The following is a 22,631-nucleotide window of genomic DNA, read 5'->3' on the forward strand; positions in this document are numbered from 1 at the left end:
AGACAGATCCAATTAGATTTATTTACCTCCCCCCCCACACACACACACACACTTTTCCTTTTTTTTTCTTTTTTACGAGGCCACATTAGCACTGCCACTGATTCTTAACACAATAACTTAACTGCATAAATTCTAATAATAGTATAATATATAAATATTTTCCTGTCACAATTTCTAGAGGCATTAAATGGCAAATATGTTATTTAAATAGTCAAAGTAGGTGGATAAGTCAAATGGGACTTACAATATTCGCTTTCTTAAGCTTGTGAAAACATGTCCAGAAGAAATATAGCTGTGGGACTATTTTAATGTAACATATTCAGTCAAAAATGACCATGATTAAACGTATATGCGTTTTTGACGCCTTCCGGGTAGTTTGGAGTCAACACCGTGTATGCCAGTCAAAAGATACATAAGCAGGCAAAATTCAGACGGTATTTAAAGGCGTCATGACGCAGTAGCGGAAACTGTTTTAAAGACTGAAGCTAGTCGGCAGTCTGCCGCATACATAAGTTTTCACTTCACGCAAATAAGTTAACGTAGGTGACGTAAAAGCGTGTAAGCGAAACGAATCGATATTTGATGTCATTTTGGTGTTAGGTATACTTTAGCTGCCTGTTATACTTTTAGTTTGTTCGACGTTAAACAACTTTGACGAGCCGAGCCCAAGGTAAGCTAACGTTAGCATTAGCTTAAACTATTTTTTTTCTTTATCCACTTGAAATCCAGTTATTAAAATACAAAATTCCTAAACTTCCTCTGTTTTGACTGACATCGCTTAAATATCGGTTGGGAACTGACTTTTTCCTCTCTCTCAGCGACTGTCAGAAACAAATTTCGATGTAATGTTAAAGTGTCCGGTTGTGGCATCTTCACTGCTATTATATTATTTAATATCGTTATTTTTATCTAAGGGCTCAGGCTGGTTGTAGATGGACCTCTCGACTACTCGGGTTACGGCGAGTGAGCTCATTTTCGCCTTCCTTCAAGAGGGCCATGAAAGCGCAAGCTACATGAAGGAGCTTCACTCGCTAGGCGAACAGTACAAGTTTTCTTGGGACATCAACAGCAACGGGCACGACGCACGTAACCTGGATAATGGAGAGCTTGAAACTGATGGTTATCATCCAAGCAACATCGGAGTCTCTATGCAGGATCTTCACCCCATAGTGGATCTACAGATCCGGGGTAAGTAAAGTAAAACGATGTAAACTGTACTGTCTACAGTCAAGTTTGGTGCCACAGTCATCAGCTGTTTATTTATTTATTTTTAATCAACAATGAGCTGTGTGTGGCAGTTTTTGAGACAGTGTAATAAAATAAATGTTTTATAAACATGTCGAGTTAAGAGACCTGATCAAATATATAGTTTGACCCAGATGTTTGCAAATAGTGCCATATTTTCTAAAAGTTATGCCACTAAATCACAATTGACTGAGTTGTTTCCAGTTAATAACAAAACAACTGAAAGTGAAACCAGGAAATGACCCTGACTCTGTTGTTTATGCTACAGAGCTGAAGTTAATTAGCAGTAGTCCAGAATGTTAAAATTGTCTTAATGGAAACTATAGAAACACGACTTCAGCCATAAATGTTAAACTTTACTCTGACTAATGCAATTGTATTTTTTTTGCTGCAGGAAATCATGAACAGGCTGCAGCTGTTCTTGAGGTTGCACGAGCATTGGGAGAAATCGCTGCTCAGTTTGAAGACAGAATTGTTACTGAAGCTACCAGGAACCTGAGCAACAACATATCAACCTCCCCTCTTCAAGTGAGTATGGGTTCAGCTAGAGGACTACTCAGTGCACAAACTAGGTGTAAACGAGAGCTAGTTTTAAATATGCCAGTGAAAAACTAATGTGGATATATTGAGATTACCCTAGTGATGCCACACCAGGTTGTTTTTATTTTGAGCCCAAGTGTATGGACTGATCTATTTGTTTCTGCTTTCCAGAAATGGAAGGATTACCTTGCCTTTGAGGTAGAGAGGGTGATGATGCGTTGGGTAGGTCCTGACCTACCCCGGGAGAGAGTCATCATAGCCCTTGCACTTACACTGGTGAAGAGGGTGTGTGTGCAGACCCCACAGAGGTTGAGAAACCTTTTCCACACCGCCCTGCAGTACATCAACACTGCATGGGCTCTGTGACCGAAGAAAAGCTGTCTCTAAGGAAATGACAGTTACATCTGAAACTGCAGTTTGCATCTCATGATTAGCCAACTGTGAAAGGAGTTTGTTGATGTGCCAGTGCCGAACACTTCTGAAGATCAAAATGAAAGCGTTAAACATGACACTTGAATTTCATTATTCCTTTTGTTTACTATTGCTTAAGTGTTATTTGTCTTTATTACTTAAAATGTTTACTTTATGTTGCTTATAAGTAGCATGATTAAAGTTTTTTCCTTCAGTTTAATTTCATTGTATATACACAAAAACAATAAATCACAGCTGAAGTAGTTTAATCTCTTTATTGTTTTTTGCTTCAAACAATGTTCTGTAGGAAACTCGAGGTACAAAATGCCATGTTGGGTATTGTTTTTGACATCCATCCTGCTCTGGACTTGTAAAGTTTCCCTTTGAAAGTAGATGTTACACTCATCAACTTAAACTACATTTGCAGTACTGAAGGTGACATGAACATTCATACAAATTCCTATAATATCTTTAAACTCAAATGATTTTGCGTGATAGCAGCAGTGAGGGTGTGTTAAGGACCAGGCTAACAGATTACATGAGTTCCTCATAAATTTCCCAGCTGTTTTCCCTCTGAGGGAATCAAAGGGAGATTCCACACTATTTGTTTCCACTTCCTGTTCAGTATATTATTTTGGTTTCTTGTGCTCTGCTGGTTTACTAGAATGTTCAGTGATTTCTTTAATGTAGTGTGAACGCAAAATCCAAAATTACAGCTACGTAAGAGGTTGAGTTTATTGTTTGTTCTGAAGACTTTCCTACAAATCATATTTGAAATGGTTCCAAGTGGTTTTGATTGTCTTTTGGCAACCTGATTTTGCTTTCAATAACTCTCAGCATGCTACTGCTTTTCTTTCTACTTGGGGAGGGAAGTATTATGTTGTCACTGGGGCAGACACTTACAAATGAACCTCTGTGGAACTAGTCGGGTATTATGAGCAGTGCCGCAATAAGGGAAAAGGGGACAAGGCAAAGTACAGAGGACCAAATAAAGATGCTGGGGCGCAAAAGCACGACAGCAAAGTAACTGAAATGAGGGTGAGAGTAACTGGGATAGGTGGGAATAGAGATCCAGTCAAATTCAACCCTAAAAAAAATGTCAAATAAATAAACTAGATTGATTCAATGTGCTGCATTCATGCCCTACTTTTCTGGAGTAATTATAGCTCACTTTTCACTGAAAGTAATCGGTGGTTCTTGTTTGGCTAATGCAACCAAATATAGTAGATTTAAAAAAAAAAACAAAAAAAACATCTGGTTTCTGAAACAATATGCATCAAGATTTTTTTAAATGTTTTAAAACCACACTATATTTAAATTTATGTACTGATATCACAAATTTATTGTGCAATATGGACACGTTAGATTCATTTTTGGTTTCAATCGAAAATATCAAAAATACCATTCACTTCTATAGAAGTCTGTTTATGAAAGTATCAGATTTACTCACAGGGAGAAAAATATAAATAACCCTTTGTTGCGTAGGAGGCGGAAGAGCAAGAAACCCATATGTCGCACAACATCACAACTTATACTTGAGGTTTATGTTTCCTGTGAGAGCACTGTCAATTTTCAATCCAGCGTCGCTGACTCCAATGAAAGAAACAATGCAAATAGCAAACCAAGAGACACGACAGAAGCTGAATCTAAGCGAAGAGGGATAAAAGTTCACACACGCTTTTGTACTCAGTAATAAGTACAAAAGATTGGAGGCAAAAAGAAATTGGAAACAAAATTGCAACTGACCCCCAAAAGAAAAACAGAGAAAATAAGAAGTAGAGTGGAGTGCACCGTTTTCACATTTCTGTGTTTGCACCTGGTTGAAAGAAGCAGCGAGGGACTCCCAGCACTAAGGTTGTGGATGACAAGACATTCTGGTTTTCTGGGGGACACTTTCACACATTTTATACCTGGAGGATTTTTAAAAACTACTTTTAAGGAGAGTCTCACCGTATGTATGCAAATACCTTTATTCTACCTTAGCATTCTACACTCCCCGCTGCTGAGGATAACACTTTTTTACGCTATTTCCTCTGAAAGCGTATGAGAACAAAGGCTATAACAGCTGCAAGGACTGCCAGAGCAGCCCCTCCATAAAGCAACACTGGGAGCTCTGCTTCTGGCTCCGGCTGCACTGGGGCCTCCTCAGCTGGTGCTTTGACAGGGGCCTCCACAGCCTCTGGAACTGGAGGTGCAGCGACCGTATCGTCTAGCTCTGCCACAGTCTCTGGTTCTGGCTGCGATTCCTTTGGCTGGTGAAACACAGTGATGGACTCTGGGTTCAGCTCTGGTTCGGACGCTAGTTCTAATGTGTAATCAGGCTCTGCTGGTGTTGTCGGGATTTCCTTGGCTGGAGATGGGACTGCCATTTCAGCAGGCACTGGATCGGTCACTGGGGCAGTGACAGCAGCTGGTTCTGGCTCAGGCTCTGGTTCCACTGCAGGAACAGACAAAGGTACTGCAGGTTCAGCTTCAGTGGGAAGGGCTTCAGCAGGTTCAGAGGCAGAGGGAAGCAGCTCTGGTTCTGAGAAAATGAATGAAGGTTCTGCAGACAAGCTTGCAGGTGTTTCTATCACAACTGGCTCTTCTAATGAAATCAGGGAAGCTGGAGGTGTGGGGTCTGCCTCAGCTGTCACTGGTGCAGGTGCGGTCTGGACTCTTAATTCCACCCTGAGCTCAGCTAGCTCACTGTCAGTGCCTAAAACACTCATCATGCTTTCTTCTATCACTCCGCCTTCACTGCCTTCCTCCAACAGCTCGGCTTCCTCGCGCTCCACATGGACGATGTCCGAGTTTGAGGAGTTGTTTTCACTACGCTCCTCGACCAGAGCAACACCCTCGTTGCTGTCCAGGCTCTTGATGTCTTCAGGGTCCATCGCACCAACCTGTGCCCACGACTCGTGGCCAGCCAGAGACACAGGTAAGCTTTCTGTCTGCCAGGAGCTCTGCTCGCTGCTGTTGTCTCCGGTGCACAGCAGTGACGAGGGAGGGCTGATCTGGTCGTGATCCTGGTCTCCTGAGAGGATGTAAATGTCGTTGCTGTCTTCGGCAATAGTCACACCTCGCTCTTCATCCAACACGAGGCTGAATACTTCACCCTGTGGCACACAGAAACAAACATGACACTTACATTCAATTCATTAGTTGAATTTGTTACAATCTCTGTGTTTTGTTAAAGTTTAGTCTCTGGTTGCAACATCAGAGGCCACCTTCTCCCAAGAAAACCAGCTTAAGAAATATGAAATAAAAGAAATAAAACAACAATTTTAGCAACATGTAAAAGTTTCTCAGTAGTCATAAAATTATAACCAAGAATAAGTTATAAGGTTACATAATAGGAATTCAGAATAGGACTGCTATATGGGGGGGGGGGGGCTTTTGCAGACTAAATCCACACTTGTTTTATCTTCTACGCCACCTAGTGGTAAACAACAGAGGAAGGAAGCATCTGTAAGCTGAGGTCTTGATATGTAACATGCAAATATAACCATGTGAGTGAGAATAACACAGGGCTGAGTTTGCTGGAAGAAAATCCATTTAAATAAGTTTCATAAATCAATATATCGAAGCTTAATATATTAAAGTAAGTTTTATCATGCAAACATTTAGCAAAGAAAAAAAAAAATTTTTAATATGAATGCACATCACTGCACTGACCATGCAGTGATGTGACGCTTAACTTACAATTTGTGGTTCAAAATAGGCAACTGACCAAGACAAGCAGTGAAATCAAACATCACAACAGTCCTGTAGCTCCAAGGCGTCAACTTTGGACTTTGCACATTAACATTTCTCTATCACAACAAAAATCACTCCCCATTGGATCTGTTGCAATAATATAAAACAGAACTTGCTACAGAAAATCGTGATTGCTACGGCTCCAACTCCAGTTTATGCAAGAGGAACATATATGCCAATACTATACTTTGTTAGTATTCATAAATGAAATCCAACCTCATGGCAACACAAGAGGGAAATCTAAGGAAATCACTAGAGTCAGTAGGACCGATCCTCTGGGAGTCATTTATTTCTAAAGCTTTTGGCAATCCAACCAACACAAGATGAAAAGATTTAGCTTAGAAAGTAATAGGCTGACTAACCAAAAGAGCAACATACAAACCACCTTGTTGCACAGCATGCCGAGCAGGTAGATCTTGCAAATGATGCGTGCAAAAAAAATAAATAAACACATAATGTGAAACGAAAAGTCTGGATGTTGGCTAAAACAATTAGAGATACTAAACTGTGCTTGACTGAGGAAGTTAAGCTTGTATCTGACATGGCCAGGCTTTTCTGCTGTGTTGCATGTCACATAGGTGTGACCTGAGCTGATGAGATTCAAACAGACAGTTCAGGCACGCAGTGTTAGTCAAACAGGGAGGGTGAGTGTTTGTGTGAGCATCAGATAGAGGGGTTCAGACAGCCGCCAGCAGCTTCATCTGAAATAAGCAGAATATGTCAGCATGTTCTTCATGGTGCCCCTGACCACACAGTTGGATCTGATCAACTCACACGTCAACGTCTGAACATGTATTTAAACATGTTTTGTTTTTTTAGAAAACCTACAAGCCGTGAAGGTCATTTTCCTTACAAAGAGACTCAGTGCTGTGCGCGGCAGCTGCATCCTGGGAAGCAGGACAGAGATTAAATCCAACAGCGTTTCATCGTTATCCAACATTTGCTTTCTGCATAAGCTGATTTGAATGTAGAAGAGCAGGAGTGTTTCACAAAATCCTCCCCTCTCAGGACACAGCCTGCACATCAGCTCGACACAGCAGGTTAATGTTGCCGTGTGGTAAAAAAATAAAAAATCCACAGCCAAAGAGACACTGGTATTCTTTAAAATTCTATTTAGTTTATGGTTTGTGTTTTCAGCAATAGCTATGACTGCACTGGAGACCACACCTATGAACTATAGTAATACAAAGACTATTACTGACCAACTATATGACCACATATTTTAAAGTTAGAGTACCAGTAATAAAGCTTGAATATAAAGCTTATAAAGTTTAGGATTAAACTAAGAAACACGATGAAAAACTTACATACAAACATACCTGAGAAGACATGCAAACTAAACTTTCTTCAATGCTTCAGGTTGTCCCTCAGAAACGCAGAGAGTGGGAAAGCTCTAGGCTTTGTTGCTCTGTTCTCAGGCTCAGTTCTCCACCCTTGCCCTAAGACAAACTATATAAAACCACTGCACATTCTTGTTGCAGAGCCAAAGGTGTACAGCCTACCTGTTACTACTCTGCTTTTTAACTGGCTCTCTGCAACCCAAGGTTAAATAACATTGTAATTAAACACTGAAGCAGAAAGCTATCACTGAGGGTAAGAGTAAGAGTAACATAGCCACTGCCCTGGTGACTCATTTCTGCTGATAAATCAACATTAGTTACACTGGCATGGCCGTCGCATACAGTCAAAATCCTACAAATGCTGCAAATCCAAACATCAGATCTGACAGAGTTGTCACAAAAAGCAAACGCTCCACATCAACAAGTGAATTACTAATATTCAGTTTGGGGATTAGTCAGTGTAACGGTCACTGGTTAGTATGCACCCTTGGCATTTATATGAGCATTATGTAATCACTGGTCCTGCAAGGGGTCACACAGCTGATCGAGCTGAATAAAACAAAGTGCTGAGAAAGACAAGAAAAACCAGGAGCCAGCTTTAAAAAGGAAAACCTAAAGTTGAAATGTGTGACAACATTTACCAACGTCAGGGGCCATCGTTCATCTGCTATGTAACACCAGTTCTTTGCTGGGGATAAGATTTTAACACAGCACGGTTATTTATTTATTGTTTTACATTAAAGACTTCTTTGTTTTCACAAATGGGAAATAATTAACAGCAACAAAATAAGCAAACAGACACAAATTTCACCACAGGTCCCCACATCCCTATTTTTAAACTAACTTATCCCTCAGAACTGCTGTGGAGGCTTCTTTCGCATCGTTTCAGGCGACGCTTCCCTTTTCACAGAAGGAATGTTCATCACCATGAACGCATCCTCGCTTTTGGCCAACAACACACTATTTATCAGCTTCTCTTCTGCAACATCTTTATTACTGACAGAAAAACAGACACATTGCTATTATTTTACATTGTGTAATCCAGTTTTAGCATTTCACATTACCCTGGCTTTCATTAGCACACTTCATCCCCACCCCATAAATAATCCCTACAGATGCAGCATTGTGAAACTGACCACCACATGCAGGGTGTGACATGCTTGACTGTCTGAGATTTGAAAGTGTTTATGGAATCACACGTCTCCACACCACTTCTGGGGAAGCACCTTTTAAAAATAAAATAAAAATCTTATTGCAACAGAGTGTCTTGTTGTGTGCAGCTACACAATCTGCAATCAGTAAATATTGGGTTTTAGCCAAACATCGCTGACAGTGTTAGTGTTGTGGGTAGCTGGGGGAGCAGAAAAAAAATGAATGTCTGTCCTGCTTCATCACTGCCAATCAGCCAGTGTCCTGCTGCTTCAGCAGCTTTTTACAGCAAAGGACAAGCGGGTCAGTCAAGCACCTGGTGATGATGTTTTTAGGGGATTATTAGTTATTTTGGGGGCTTCCTCAGCCTGCGCAGACACTCTGTTGGTCCACATTCATGCTGATGCAGTGTCACAGTGATGCACATATTAAAGCCCAGAGCAGGCCAGAGGATGCTTACATAACACGGGAAGCACAGTTACACTGCACAGGGTGTAGCGTGATATGGCCTGACAGGACAAAGACTCGGGCCTTTAAAGCACCTCAGCCTTAAAATATCATCATTGTTTCTAAGCAGGGCAGCTTGTTCCAGTATACAAAACAGAGGACTATATATTTCTTTACTGCCTTTAAAGATATGGTGTTTTGAATATCAAATATGCAGCAATAAAGTAATGTATGTCTTTAATATCTTTTTCTCCGAGTGTAGAGGTGCAATTATCTGTTTGGCACCTTCAAGTTTTGGGCTTCATGTTCCATTATACTCTCAAGGACGGCAATATGAATACTGAACACTCAGTTCTTATGCAGCATTTTTACTTTCAGATGGACAGCAGGACACCAACATCATGCGAGCACAACGACGACAAGCTTCAACATCTCCTCAAGGTTTTTTTGTTTTTATCACCTCACCCATCGTCCCCCCCTGACTGTCTATTGTCTGACAGCTACTTTTGTCCTTGCCAAATGAAGTGTACGCCACATTAGGGCCATACAAATCCTTTGTGTATTCTGATGTAACTAACAAAGCCATTAATCGAGCAGCCCATACCTAACTTGCATTTCAGTGTCCTAAAGAGAACTCGGCAGACACAACAGAAACTTTTTCCAATATCCTGTAAAGTACAAAAACAACAAAGACCCTTTTTGTTGATTAATATACAACTTTGATAGATGCAATAAAAAAAACTTCATTTACTCTCCTCCTTGTTGTGGAAATTTACATCTCACGGCCTCATATGTCAAATGTTAACAACAGTAAGCAGAGTACTGGTAGGAAGTAAAGACCTTTTTAGCTTCTTAAAATCTGTCACTGCTGCACACAGCCACACATGCACGCATGCAGACAAGCACGCATCACAAGTAAACCATCTTACCTGAGCGTGAAAGTTGTGAAATGTAAGTGTGAACGCACAAAGCCCCAGAGAGTCAAAAAAGACGGTTTGAGATGGAGTGCAGGTAGAAAGCCAGCTGGAGCTGTGCATGCAGACAGCTGTCAAACTAATGGAGATTTCACTTTGCCCTGACTGCGCTCATCCCTCCCTCCTTCGTGCCCTCTCCTTTCCACAGCCTCTTCGTGCACTCCCTCTCTCTTTTCAGTTCATCACTCCATTGCCGATCGTGCCCGAGCCTATCATCCGTTCATCAACTATGACATAACACAGAGCAAGAATGTAGCTTTGTTTGAAGCCAGCGTACTGTGTTCACATAACGCTGTGTGAGACCAGCCAGAGCACGACAATGATGTAATGGCGACCAGAGCAGCAGTTAACATGTCAAGTCACGTGAACGTTCGTCAACGTGGCCTCGTTAATAGCAGAGCACCGCACAGACTCCCTAAGTACAACGGCGAAGGGCTGCATTCTGGCAAATACTATCTCTGCAAAAATGTAAACCTAGAAACAAAGTTGCACAAGTTGCTTATCTATGATAATAAGAAGCCATGGAGAGAGTGAGCCTGCAGCCAAGCATCGTGACTTAGATGTGGAAGGACAACTTGCACGGCTAAAGGAGTATTTGCTAGACTTTCATTCATCAACAGCGACAGTTTACATGAACAGGGTTTATATTTAATATGAAAACACTCCACAGAACAGAAGTACTGTCCTATTTTTGCCTGACAATTTTCAGAGTTTATGGTTATTGGCCCAAAGAAACGTAGCAGTAAATACACTGTATACATAACAGTGTGGTTATTTATATAGAAGCAGAGAATTTATAGCCATGGGTATTATGATGCTCATTTTAATCTAGCAAACCAATGCATTTCTTGTAGCTCACTGATGCCCTCATCTGGCTATCAAGAGGTGTGTACATCTTTCTAGGCTGGTGCAATAAAGTTTTCCACTGCGCAGCATCTTTTCTTCCTGTTTTATGTACGCATGCTCTGCACAGTCCTAATAATATTTACTCCTTAATAAAACTTAAGTCTCAGTAGGCTCTGTCCTTGATTATTCTAAAATTAGTCACCACACCTGCAATCTAAGATAGTTTTTAAGTATTTCTAAACTGGGAATATAGTTTTCTTAGTTTTTACTGGGGTAGCTCAGGTGGCAGAGCAGGTCAGCCACTAACCAGAAGGTCGGTGGTTCGATCCCAAATATCTTTGGGCAAGATACTAACCCCATGTTTGCCTACTGGTGGTGGTCAGAGGGCCCGGTGGCGCCTGTGTCCGGCAGCTTCGCCTCTGTCAGTGCGCCCCAGGGCAGCCGTGGCTACAATGTAGCTGCCATCACCAGTGTGTGAATGACTGAATGTAGTGTAAAGCGCTTTGGGGTCCTATACAAATGCAGGCCATCTTAAAATTGTATTAGATTGTTAGATTGGACTTTCAGGTAATTAGACTTATTTATAATGTATTTTCCCCTTTATTTAAAAACTCACCCATCCCCCAAGCTGAGTGATGTAGTCTGCCTCGTTCTCCTCTAGGAAGTGAAGCCCCAGGTCCAACAGAGTCATCACAGACTGGCCTTCACTTTGTAGAGCCTGGAGCAGCACTAACGGAACAAGCACCTGGTGGCAGTGGTGACGAGAGACAGAAAGCAGTTCATTCACAAGGATAAGAGACATAAATCTGACACCTCTCTCTTGTTACTAGGAGAAAATCTAACTGGAAACATTGCACCTTTTGCAAATTATGTCTCACTTCTAATCAGTGAAGCAGAACTCACGGCTCACTCACCTTGCTCCAGCCTCCCGGTGTGTGTGTTGAGAGCTCCAGTGTTGTGCATCTGAATCTCTGATAGTCCAGAGGTCTGAAAACACAGACATTACCATTAGTATTAAACACGTGATCTTCATGTTGAGGAGGTTAAAGGTTTTGTACTTTACCTACCACATGTAACTGTTTACCAGGACTACTTTTACCTTAGGTAAATTGATTACAACAACTGAGGAAGTAGCAGCAACACCAGTTATCAACCTAGATCACATTTTAGCACCAAATAACTATTATTATCTTATAGATATTTAATCTTCTTTGCTACAGTTTCATGTCATTATCTTTACTTATAGCCAGCTCCTGTAAGAACAAGGTGCTAATGCCTCTGCTGTCTGCGTGGGGAGGGGCTACACTGATTCATCATTAAAATAGCAGAAGAGTTTTTATTTCCGTTTTCTACTACAGGCAACCTCACAGGGGGAACAACAAGACAAACTATGGCGAAGACCACACAAACCTAACACGATAGAGTTTAAGCTGTTATTTAAAACATGAAGCATTATCATCTCAGATTAAAAACTAAATTACAACACTGCACAAAACTAAACTAGCTCTACCCTGGGGCAAGAGTAGAACAATGAGCTAATGTTAGGTCAAAAGTATGTTGGTTGTTTTACTTATGATGGCAGTTTAATGAATGTGCACTTGGATCAGCAGTCTTTATCAGTCAGCCACTGAACTCTACGACCTGAGCAGCTCGTAATTTTTTTATTTTCCTCAATAAAAGTTCTCTCATGAATCATTTCAGTAGGATTCATGAGATGTGCAGTGTTTTGGTTTCACACTGCAAAAACTCAAAATCTTACCAAGTATATTTGTCTTATTTCTAGTCAAAATTATCTCATTACACTTAAAATAAGACACAATCAGCTACAGGGCAACATTTCAGTAAGCTAAAGGAACTTGTTTCAAGACAGTGAATCTTGAAACTAGAGAAAAACTAGAGATTTTTCACTTGTTCCATTGGCAGATTTTTTCACTTATTTTAAGCTAAAATATCTTGTATTAAGTGAAAAAATCTGCCAATGGAACAAGTGAAAAATCTCTAGTTTTTCTCTAGTTTCAAGATTCACTGTCTTGAAACAAGTTCCTTTAGCTTACTGAAATGTTGCCCTGTAGCTGATTGTGTCTTATTTTAAGTGTAATGAGATAATTTTGACTAGAAATAAGACAAATATACTTGGTAAGATTTTGAGTTTTTGCAGTGCACTTTTATCATCAGTATACAGGCTAACCCTGGGAACATAAAAGCTCGTAGACATTTCCAGCATATCTGAGTTGATACTGAACGCTGTATGTGCTCCAGTGGCTTCAGGATTTTATGGTTTACTAGTTTAGGAAAGTACAGAAGTAACAATGTAATGCAAGTCAAAACCAAAAGATCTAAAAGAAAACTGTGTCTGTATGACACTGTTTTGTGTCCACTTAGTTCACACTACCTTTACTCTAAAAAAACCCCAAACATTCAGAATTAAAAGGACTGTCAATAAATGTTAAAGTTCAAAAGTACATTACCTTGATAGCGAGCAAATACCTGCAGTGTATCAACAGTGACTGTGTCAGTCCTTCGAGATAATAACACTTTTCTCACACAGTAACAACTGCAGTAGAAACATGGCTGCTGTACTTAATGTAGATTACTGTACCTATACATCCATAATGGCAAAACGAATGGAAAAAATACTCCCTAACCTCAAACCCAGGATAACACAAGACGCACTTTACACATAATGAACTATATACAACATACAGAGCAAGCTGTGATCCTCAGTCTTGAAGCTGAAAAGGCATTTGACTCTGTTTGTTGGCCTATGTATGTATACCTATATAGAGTCTTGCATAAATTTGGTTATAATCAGCCGGTAACAAATAATGTAAAGGCATTATATGATAACCCGACTGCAAGGCTTAGGATTAATGGTCACCTAAGTCAACCTCTAACATTGGAGAGGGGAGTGAGACAAGGCTGTGCCTGCTCTCCTCTTGTCTTTGCCATATTTCTGGAGCCACTAGCCCAACATATAAGGCAAAACAGAAAAGTCGCAGGTGTTACACTAAATGATGTGGAACATAAAATAGCATGCTACGCCGATGATGTACTCTTATTCCCAAAAACACCCGAGGAGTCTCTGCCAGAGGTAATGAACTGTCTTAAAAACATTGGCTCAATAACAGGATATAAACTGAATTTAAATAAAACTGAAGCCCTTCCCTACAATTATAGTCCTTCTGAAAAGCTCAGACAAGCACATCCACTGAAATGGAACACAGGCTCAATTAAATACCTGGGTGTAAGACAGAAATTACAACCATTTATATCAAAGAGTCAAAGAGGACCTTACAAATTGGAATCATATCCCATGTCTGAGCATAAGCTCTAGAATAGAAACCATCAAAATTAATGTTTTACCGAGATTTTTATATTTGTTTCTGACCCTCCCACTCCAGATTAATCAAATGGATTTTACTGAATGAGTCAAAACGATCTCTAGATTCATATGGCAAGGCAGACGACCCAGAATACGATACAAAACATCACAACTGCCCAAAGAGAACGGCGGCTGGGGACTACCATGTTTAAAAAAAAACACTATACTTCAGCAATGATCAGGGCAGTGTTGCACTGGTGTGAGCCCTCATATGTAGCAGCATGGAAAGAAATGGAATGCAAAACAATAAGCATATGCATATACAGGCAGTTCTAGCAGATAAAAATCTACAGGACTACATTTCCAAATTAAGAAATCCTTGGGTAAAGGCCACAGTAGGGGTTTGGAAAGTGGTGGTAAAAGAAAAAAAAGCTGGAGAAGGATATAAAAATATTAAAATGGTGTGCATATGAGTCGGATATGAGCATATGAGCAAATCAAATAGACCCTAGTTTAAAAACTGGAGAGATAAAGGAATCACGTCGATATGCGGTATTGTAAAGGAAGATGAAATTATGAGTTTCCAAACTTTAAAGCAAATGTTTCATTTAGAAAACCAAGACCACGATAGATACGTACAGTTAAGAAACGTTTATACTCGAAACATTAAAAACCAAATACCCACTACAGCGAGGCCATTTACCCAACTCTTTGTAAATGCTTATAAGTCAGAAATGAAGAAAGGTGTAATCTCACAAATATACAAAAGTCTTCATGATCTCAACAATTACTCAACAAAGTATATAAAAGAAAGATGGGAGAAAGAGGGAGGTCAGACAATCACAGAAGAGGAATGGCGATACATTTGTTCTTTTCATTGGAAAAGTAGAACATCACATATATGGAAGGAGTTCTGCTGGAAAAGCTTTTTCGTTTTTTCATTACCCCAGCTTTAAAGGCGCATTATGATGATGGAAGTTGTGAATGTTGGAGGAAATGAAACAGCACACCACTACCATATGTTTTGTGATTGTAAGAATATTAAGAACTACTGGAGAGAAGTCCATAAAGTGATGCACAACATATTTAGTACATATTTACCCTTTGATTTCAAATCCAGATTTTTAGGATACAAACCCTCAGACATAAGAGAGAAATACTTACTTGGTGTGCTGCTAGCTGCAACTGACCAAAAGGTGTCTGACACAGGATCCACCAACATTAAACAGCTGGACTGATGTAACTTTTGAGATTTATAAGATTAGTGAATTTTGAGTATGAGAAATTTGTAAAACACTGGGGAAAATGGCTCCGCTATGTGAGTTCTACAAGGCCAGATATCGCTGATATTCATCACTGAAGGAATGGTTGTTTACGTTTTTGTCTGTTTTTTATAATAACATGTACTAATGCTATGTCACCATCTGCTACTGAGTGTGTTGGCTTTTCAATTGCCCTCTCTGGATGTATATAGTTACAAACGGTGTCTGTCTGTACATGTTTCTTTGTTTTGGTTTTTTCCCTTTTCTTTCTCTTTTTTCATACCTGCGTGAAGGAAAAGTATTTGAAGTGATGGCGGTCATCCAGACTACTGTACATATATGAGAACAAAGGAAGCCATCAAATACTGTACATTTTATTTTATGCATAACTTCAATAAACATAGCTGTCGGAGTTGTATGCAGTCCAGAGAAGCACCAATAAACTTAAAGCAAAAAAAAAAAAGCTGCTGATTTAGCTTCACTTTTGTCAAAAGGGTCTCCGTTACTTATTGACGCCAGTGTTACTATCGTGCAGGCTGCTTTTTGCAAACACACAGCCACAACTCTACAAACTCACCCTGTGAGGAGTGTGTGTACGGCTGCTGACAGGTGTGTGTCGAGCTCTTGGGCCAGCCTGTCTCCCACTGCAGCCAGGCAGTCCTCAATGGAGTTCTCCGGGTTGGCTGGAGCGAACACCAGTGAATTGTGTCGGTCGAATCCCGTCCTGGAAAAGGCTGCAAGCAACACAGGTCACAGGACAGAGTGATATCGCTGACAGAAGTGCAGCTCGTTTAAAGGAGGTAGTCAAAGAAAGGGAAGAACACGAAACATAAAGAGTGTTTGTTTTAATTAGTGCGGCACTTCTGACTAACTTTTCTTTTTATTAAACCTCTAATAAGCAGTCCTACATATCATTAAACAAATATGTAGGACTGCTTTCTTCCATTTGTGCAACATCTCTAAAGTTAGAAATATCCTGTCTCAGAGTGACGCTGAAAAACTAGTTCATGCATTTATTACTTCCAGGCTGGACGACTGTAATTCATTATTATCAGGAAGTCCTAAAAACTCCCTGAAAAGCCTTCAGCTAATCCAAAATGCTGCAGCAAGAGTCCTGACAGGGACTAGAAAGAGAGCAGATTTCTCCTGTATTGGCTTCTCTTCATTGGCTTCCTGTTGAATCCAGAATTCAAAATCCTGCTCCTCACATACAAGGTCTTAAACAATCAGGCCCCATCTCATCTTAATGACCTTGTAGTACCATATCACCCTATTAGAGCACTTCGCTCTCGCTCTGCAGGCCTACTTGTTGTTCCTAGAGTATTTAAAAGTAGAATGGGAGGGAGAGCCTTCAGTTTTCAGGCCCCTCTTCTGTGGAACCAGCTTCCAGTTTGGATTCAGGAGACAGACACTATCTCTACTTTCAAGATTAGGCTTCAAACTTTCCTTTTTGCTAAAGCATATAGTTAGGGCTGGACCAGGTGACCCTGAATCCTCCCTTAGTTATGCTGCAATAGGCAGCTGGGGATTCCCATGATGCACTGGGTGTTTCTCCTTCACTCACTATGTGTTAACAGACCTCTCTGCACTGAATCATACTTGTTATTAATCTCCGTCTCTCTTCCACAGCATGTCTTTATCCTGTCTTCCTTCTCTCACCCCAACAGCAGCAGATGGCCCCGCCCCTCCCTGAGCCTGGTTCTGTCGGAGGTTTCTTCCTGTTAAAAGGAAGTTTTTCCTTCCCACTGTCGCCAAAGTGCTGCTCATAGGGGGTCATATGATTGCTGATGACTGTATGTATGACTCCGTATATGGTCTGTATGTATTATTGTAACTGAACTAATGTCTGAGATCCTGTTAATGAGACTCATAAATCATATTTACTTAAGAATAACATTAAAGCATCTTAGACTAGTGAAACACGATGAAGCAACCACCCACGTGTGTGAGCTGTGAAAGAAAGACAAAAATCCTCATTTTTAAACCAGAGTGAGACAAAACAATCATTCACTTAAAATCAAAATCAGCTTTTCTGTGACCAACCACAGCGATCTGCAGCAATATTCATGCTTTTTGGAAAGAAACCAAAGAGCTTTAACTGTACATGTGTCATACTTGCACACTGAACTTAATTTTGATCAACTTCAGTTTAAAAACTTAAGACCAGACTAGTGATGGTGTTCAGTGCTTTTGAAGGCTAATCTCTGGAACTACAGTTAGGTCCATAAATATTTGGACAGAGACAACGTTTTTTAATTTTGGTTTTTACCACAATGAATTTTAAATTAAACAACTCAGATGTAGTTAAAGTGCAGACTTTTAGCTTTAATTAAGTGGTCTGAACAAAAGGATTGCATGAGAATGTCTAAAACTAAAGCATTTTTAACTCAATCCCTTCATTTCAGGGGCTCAAAAGTAAATGGGAAAATTAAATAACTGAAAATAAAATTGTCAATTCCTAATACTTTGTTGAAAACCCTTTGCTGGCAATGACAGCCTGAAGTCTTGAATTCATGAGCATCACCAGATGCTGGGTTTCCTCCTTTTTAATCCTCTGCCAGACCTTTACTGCAGCAGCTTTCAGTCGCTGTTTGTTTTTGGGCTTTTCTGTCCAAAGTTTAGTTTCCATCAAGTGAAATGCTCAACTGGGTGTCCGACTTGGCCATTCATGAATATTCCCCTTCTTTGCTTTAATAAACTCCTAGGTTGCTTTGGCTGTACGTTTTGGGTCATTGTCCGTTTGTATTATCAAACGCCGCCCAGTCAGTTTGACTGCATTTAGCTGGATGTGAGCAGACAGTCTGTCTCTGAACACCTCAGAGGTCATTCAGCTCCTTCTGTCCTGTATATCACATCATCAATAAACACCAGCGTCCCAGAGCCACTGGCAGCCGTACACACCCAAGCCATCACACTCTCTCCACTATGTTTTACAGACGATGTGGATGCTTTCGATCGTGACCTGTTTCACGCCATCGCCACACTTTTTTTCTTGCCCTCATTCTGATAGAGGTTGATCTTGGTCTTTTTGTATTTCTGAGTTCACCGGTGCTTTCTTTCTTTCTCAGGATGTACCAAACTGTACATTTTGCCACTCTTAATATTGTAACAGTTTCTCAGATGTGTTTATTTTCTGTTTTCGCAGCTTAAGGATGGCTCGTTTCACCTTCCTGGAGAGCTCCTTTGACCGCATGTTGTCTGTTCACAGCAAAATCTTCCAAATACAAGCACCACACCTCAAAACAAATCCAGGCATTTTATCTGCTTTTTTGAAAACAACATAATGAAGGAATTGCCCACACCTGCCAATGAAATAGCCTTCAAGTCAATTGTCCAATTACTTTTTGTCCCTTTAAAAAGAGGCTGGCAAATGTTGAGGAGCTGAAACTCCTAAACCCTTCATCCAATTTGAGTGTAGATGCCCTCAAATGAAAGATGAAATTCTACACATTATCTCCATTATGCAACTAGTTTCAGTAAACAAATATATATGGACCTAACTGTAGCTGTGTATGTTTGTGATCACTTACAGGCGGCAATTTCGCCATCCAGTTCTCTCAGCCCTTCCTCTATTTGCTCCTTTATCACTCTGGATCTTGTTTTCTCAGCCTCTGCATCTCCTGAAAGAGATAAACAAACATGAAATATGAACCACTGTCGCTCCATCCTTCATTCTTTCTGGCTCTCTCCCATACAGTCGCCCTAGTTTTCATGCAAAACTTCCCCAAATGTCTTAAAACACGACTAAAGAAAAGCTGTTCTGGAAATTCTGAATTGCTTTGACTGCATTTTAACAGGATATTGTGGTTGGACGGTCATTTCAGTGTGTGCCAGCTGTTTTTGTTGCATTTGCATGGTCGCTTTTTAAAGCAGTCCTTCTTTCAGCGCCTCAATAATCATTTTAGGAACCATGAACATATTTCAGAAAAGGTCATTTACACTGATGTCAACAGCTATTTTGTTATTGTTTTATGCATGTGTTTAGTTTTCTTTATGTAACTATTCTAACAACTTATAATAAAGTTGGTCATGTGGCTTTTTCGAAAAGGTTCATTGTCTTTTTTTGATTCGTAAGAGTTATGCACTCACTAGTTTGTGATATAATCTGATAAATTAATTAGAGGATCTGACAAAGAATGGGTTAAGTTGCTAACACAACAAATATGGGATCTGACCTTTTATTAAATCATGAAATATTTAACAGGCTAGGATCAACATCAAAGTGGAAATTGGGCCAGATCTTGACTCCACTATAAGGATGAGCGGTTGATGCCGCGCACACCAACTTTCCTGGAGGAGAGAACCACCTTTGCAGGCAGCCGCTCCTCCTCAGCCTGACGAGCTTGAATTCAAAGCAAAAAACTGTTAATGGTTCTCAGTCATCGTGTGCACGAAGGCTATCAAGGCAGAGGTCAATTATTTACAGCACCGAGTCTACACTGCTCAGGGTGTAATGAACCACGCAACACAAAGGCGCCAAGTGGGGCTGCACTGAATTTACACAAAAATACAATAAACCCTCAAAAAAATCAACTTTTACATTTGACCTCTCACCCCGGAGAGATGCAGGGATCATTTTATAATGTTCATACATGCAACCCAGAGGCACTGGTTATTTCCAGTGTGACTGGACTCCATTGGTTCAGTTTTAGTAGCTGACTTTTCTCAGTTTATGAAATCAAATACTGACATTTTTTAAACAAAAAGCAAGAAGACACTCTGACAACTGGGACCTTGTTCTCTCAGGTCCCTGCATGGGTGCCATGAGGACCAGTGTTGGCTTTTCCTGGCCTTGGTGCTGTGTCAGCATTTAGACAGACAGCTAGCCAGACAACTATTTTGCTTTGGTCCACTGGTGTGTGAGTAATGCTACAGTGATTGCACATGACAGGCTGTCAGAAATTGGACCGGGTCAAGCGGAAAGCAGGGATCAGCCACTCATCTGCCATCTCCGCCCATTCCAAGCATGCACACAACAATAAAATGGACAGGAAATAAAAAGAACTCCCCCTCTCTCTCTCTCGTCTTCTTTTCCTTGCTCCAAATACATTTTTCAGATACCTCTGCTCCTTTACTTCCATGCATCATCCAAAGAGGCTCTCCAGCAGTCTTGTGCTCTCTTTAATCACTAAGATTTATTTCAGGATTAACGCTGTGAGGTCATAACTTGGTTTCACAAACTAAAAGAAACGAACAGCTGCTGGCATTTACCTTCACACATCCTTTCTCTAGTCTCACATAGCAGACACAGAAAATCATTACTATACTGTACATTTGTTCCACAACACCTCTTTTGGTATGCCGGGCATAAAAGGGAACAGGAAGAAAAATGTGAGCCAGCATGCCTGAAGCCATGTAACAGGGTTGTTGCAAAGACCTCTGTGAAGACACGACAGCTTTATGCACTCTGGTCACCATATTGGGTTATTGAAAGGATTCTAGCTGGGCTTTAGATGAGAATCCACTAAATCTATTGGTTTACAGACACTGGCTTCAGCTATCACGTTAAAGTGTCCATACAGGTCTTCTGAATGTGTTCTCCTGCTAAAGTCAGATTCCAGTCAGAGCCAAATTAAGCTGGCAAAACAGGTGGCTACGTGCCTACACACCCCAGATATTTTATGTTACAACCATGTGTGCATGTGAACGCCACTATTTGTGTGCTCTCTGAATGAAAGTGTGTGAGGGTTGTGTACGTGCACAGTGTGCAAAATGGGAAGAAAAAAAACAACAACTGTTGCTCGTCTCATCAGCAATTTTTAATAAGAGGTTTGCCACAAATGCAAAGCATTTCCTCTCACCTTGAGCTGCAGCTGGTTGGTCTGATCTACCTGCAGGCACCATTCCTAGGTAGTTAAGCAAAATATATTTGGTTTCAAAATGGAAACCCTCAGGCACAGTGGCTGGGATTGAGGCAGAGGCGGTGGAGCCTGAGGTAGCCATCGAACAGATGTGTATCAGACTCTCAGGCACATTAATTCATACAGTCAAAGCTGGACGTCTCACCTAGGGAAAATAACAACCAGAGGAAGAATAATATCTCGTTAGAGGCACAATCGTTACAGCCTGAAGGATGGGCTGGCTGAGGCTGAGGCAGCCATTAATAAAAGCTAAGAAAATCTATATCTAAACTCTGGCATTGTATCATACAATATGTTATTTAATCTTAAAGAAAAAAGAAAAAAGAAAAAGCTGTTATATGAATGACATAAACAGATGCCGCCCTCAGGTTTACAGTGTCCTGCCCCCACTGCGTGCACTAAGGGGACAAATTGAGTGATTTTAGACTTATGTGACTGCATGGATCCCAACTGAGGACAGAAGAATGGGACAGGACATATTTGGGTACTTTTTTTGTGTCTAGATCATGATTTACACAACACATGTGGCAAACAGATGGTCGTTTTAAAAATCCCCCCAAAAAACCCCAAAACAATTTTCAAATAAAATGATCACTGCACAAATATGAAACACGACTTTAACCCCCTGTAACTTCTAAGTTAATCGCCCCACATGGTCCTCCAGAGACGAGGTGACACCAAGCGGACCAAAAATTCCATTCATGTCAAGTCTGCCAAATTAAACAAAATACTTCCGGGTTTAACTATCAAAATAAAATAATGTGTATAACCGAGTAATTAAAAAGTTCAATCATCAAATAACAAAGCGGCTACGATAATTACAGTAAATTAAATAAACACAACTATCCTCAAAAGATTTCAGTATGTCTGCAAAAAATAATCTACCAAATAACATAACCATTCGCTTTACTAACCAGACATGTAGCTTTGCTAATTAATTACCTGACTAATTACATAAGTGTCCGCTGCACCCCTCGCTGGAACACCCAAACTCACATGCAAGCTACTGTTAGCTAGCTTGACGTTACACGTTTTACGTGCTGGAGACTCAAAACTTCATTTTAACTTAAGCTCAGCGGGTGTCCGTTTCTTACCGTCCTTGTCCAAAGGCAACCAGATGTGGACAGACGACAAGCTGAACAGAATTATGAACACACACACATACGCACACACACACTACTGTAGCAGAAGCCGGAGAGGGTAGCCCACCAATGGCAGGTAGCCGTTAGTACTCAGGGTGCTCTGGATGTTAGCGTACAAAACCGGCACCAGTCTTCCTGTCAGAGCCTTCATAATAATACTCACCTCTGCTACCGGACACCGTTCAACCTGTGGTCACAAGAGGAAACTTACGGAATTTACAAACACGTCGTGTCTGTTATTGGTGGAGATAATCCTTGATTTTCTGTAGCTATAAGAATTTCGAGGGGAGAGCATCCAACCTTAGCACCCCGCCCTCGTTACAAATATTTAACTGGAACGCGAAATGTTATTTT

At 40.6% G+C, this 22,631-nt stretch overlaps 2 protein-coding genes across 5 annotated transcripts; one reads left to right on the forward strand and one right to left on the reverse strand.

Moving 5' to 3' along the window:
- Positions 1-408: 408 nt before the first annotated feature.
- Positions 409-2,465, forward strand: bida (BH3 interacting domain death agonist). The gene is made up of 4 exons (XM_026176683.2): positions 409-670; positions 915-1,188; positions 1,640-1,773; positions 1,957-2,465. The coding sequence occupies exons 2-4, from the start codon at positions 933-935 to the stop codon at positions 2,149-2,151; spliced, it is 585 nt and encodes a 194-aa protein (XP_026032468.2). The 5' UTR covers positions 409-670; positions 915-932; the 3' UTR covers positions 2,152-2,465.
- On the reverse strand, positions 2,457-22,629 carry bcl2l13 (BCL2 like 13). Of its 4 annotated transcripts, none has more exons than XM_026176673.2 (7): positions 22,489-22,629; positions 21,076-21,280; positions 18,805-18,894; positions 15,852-16,008; positions 11,605-11,677; positions 11,307-11,435; positions 2,457-5,294 (listed from the first exon to the last, which is right to left on the reverse strand). In XM_026176673.2, exons 2-7 carry the CDS (start codon positions 21,215-21,217, stop codon positions 4,221-4,223), a joined length of 1,665 nt encoding a protein of 554 aa, XP_026032458.2. In that variant the 5' UTR covers positions 21,218-21,280; positions 22,489-22,629; the 3' UTR covers positions 2,457-4,220. The 4 variants fall into 4 exon arrangements, with proteins under 4 accessions (XP_026032458.2, XP_026032459.2, XP_026032456.2 ...); XM_026176674.2 differs by lacking the exon at positions 22,489-22,629 and adding an exon at positions 22,441-22,457; XM_026176671.2 differs by lacking the exon at positions 22,489-22,629 and adding an exon at positions 22,230-22,393.
- Positions 22,630-22,631: the final 2 nt, after the last annotated feature.

The sequence above is a fragment of the Astatotilapia calliptera genome, chromosome 7, assembly GCF_964374335.1.
Source record: "Astatotilapia calliptera chromosome 7, fAstCal68.1, whole genome shotgun sequence".
Classification (NCBI taxonomy): Eukaryota; Metazoa; Chordata; class Actinopteri; order Cichliformes; family Cichlidae; genus Astatotilapia; species Astatotilapia calliptera.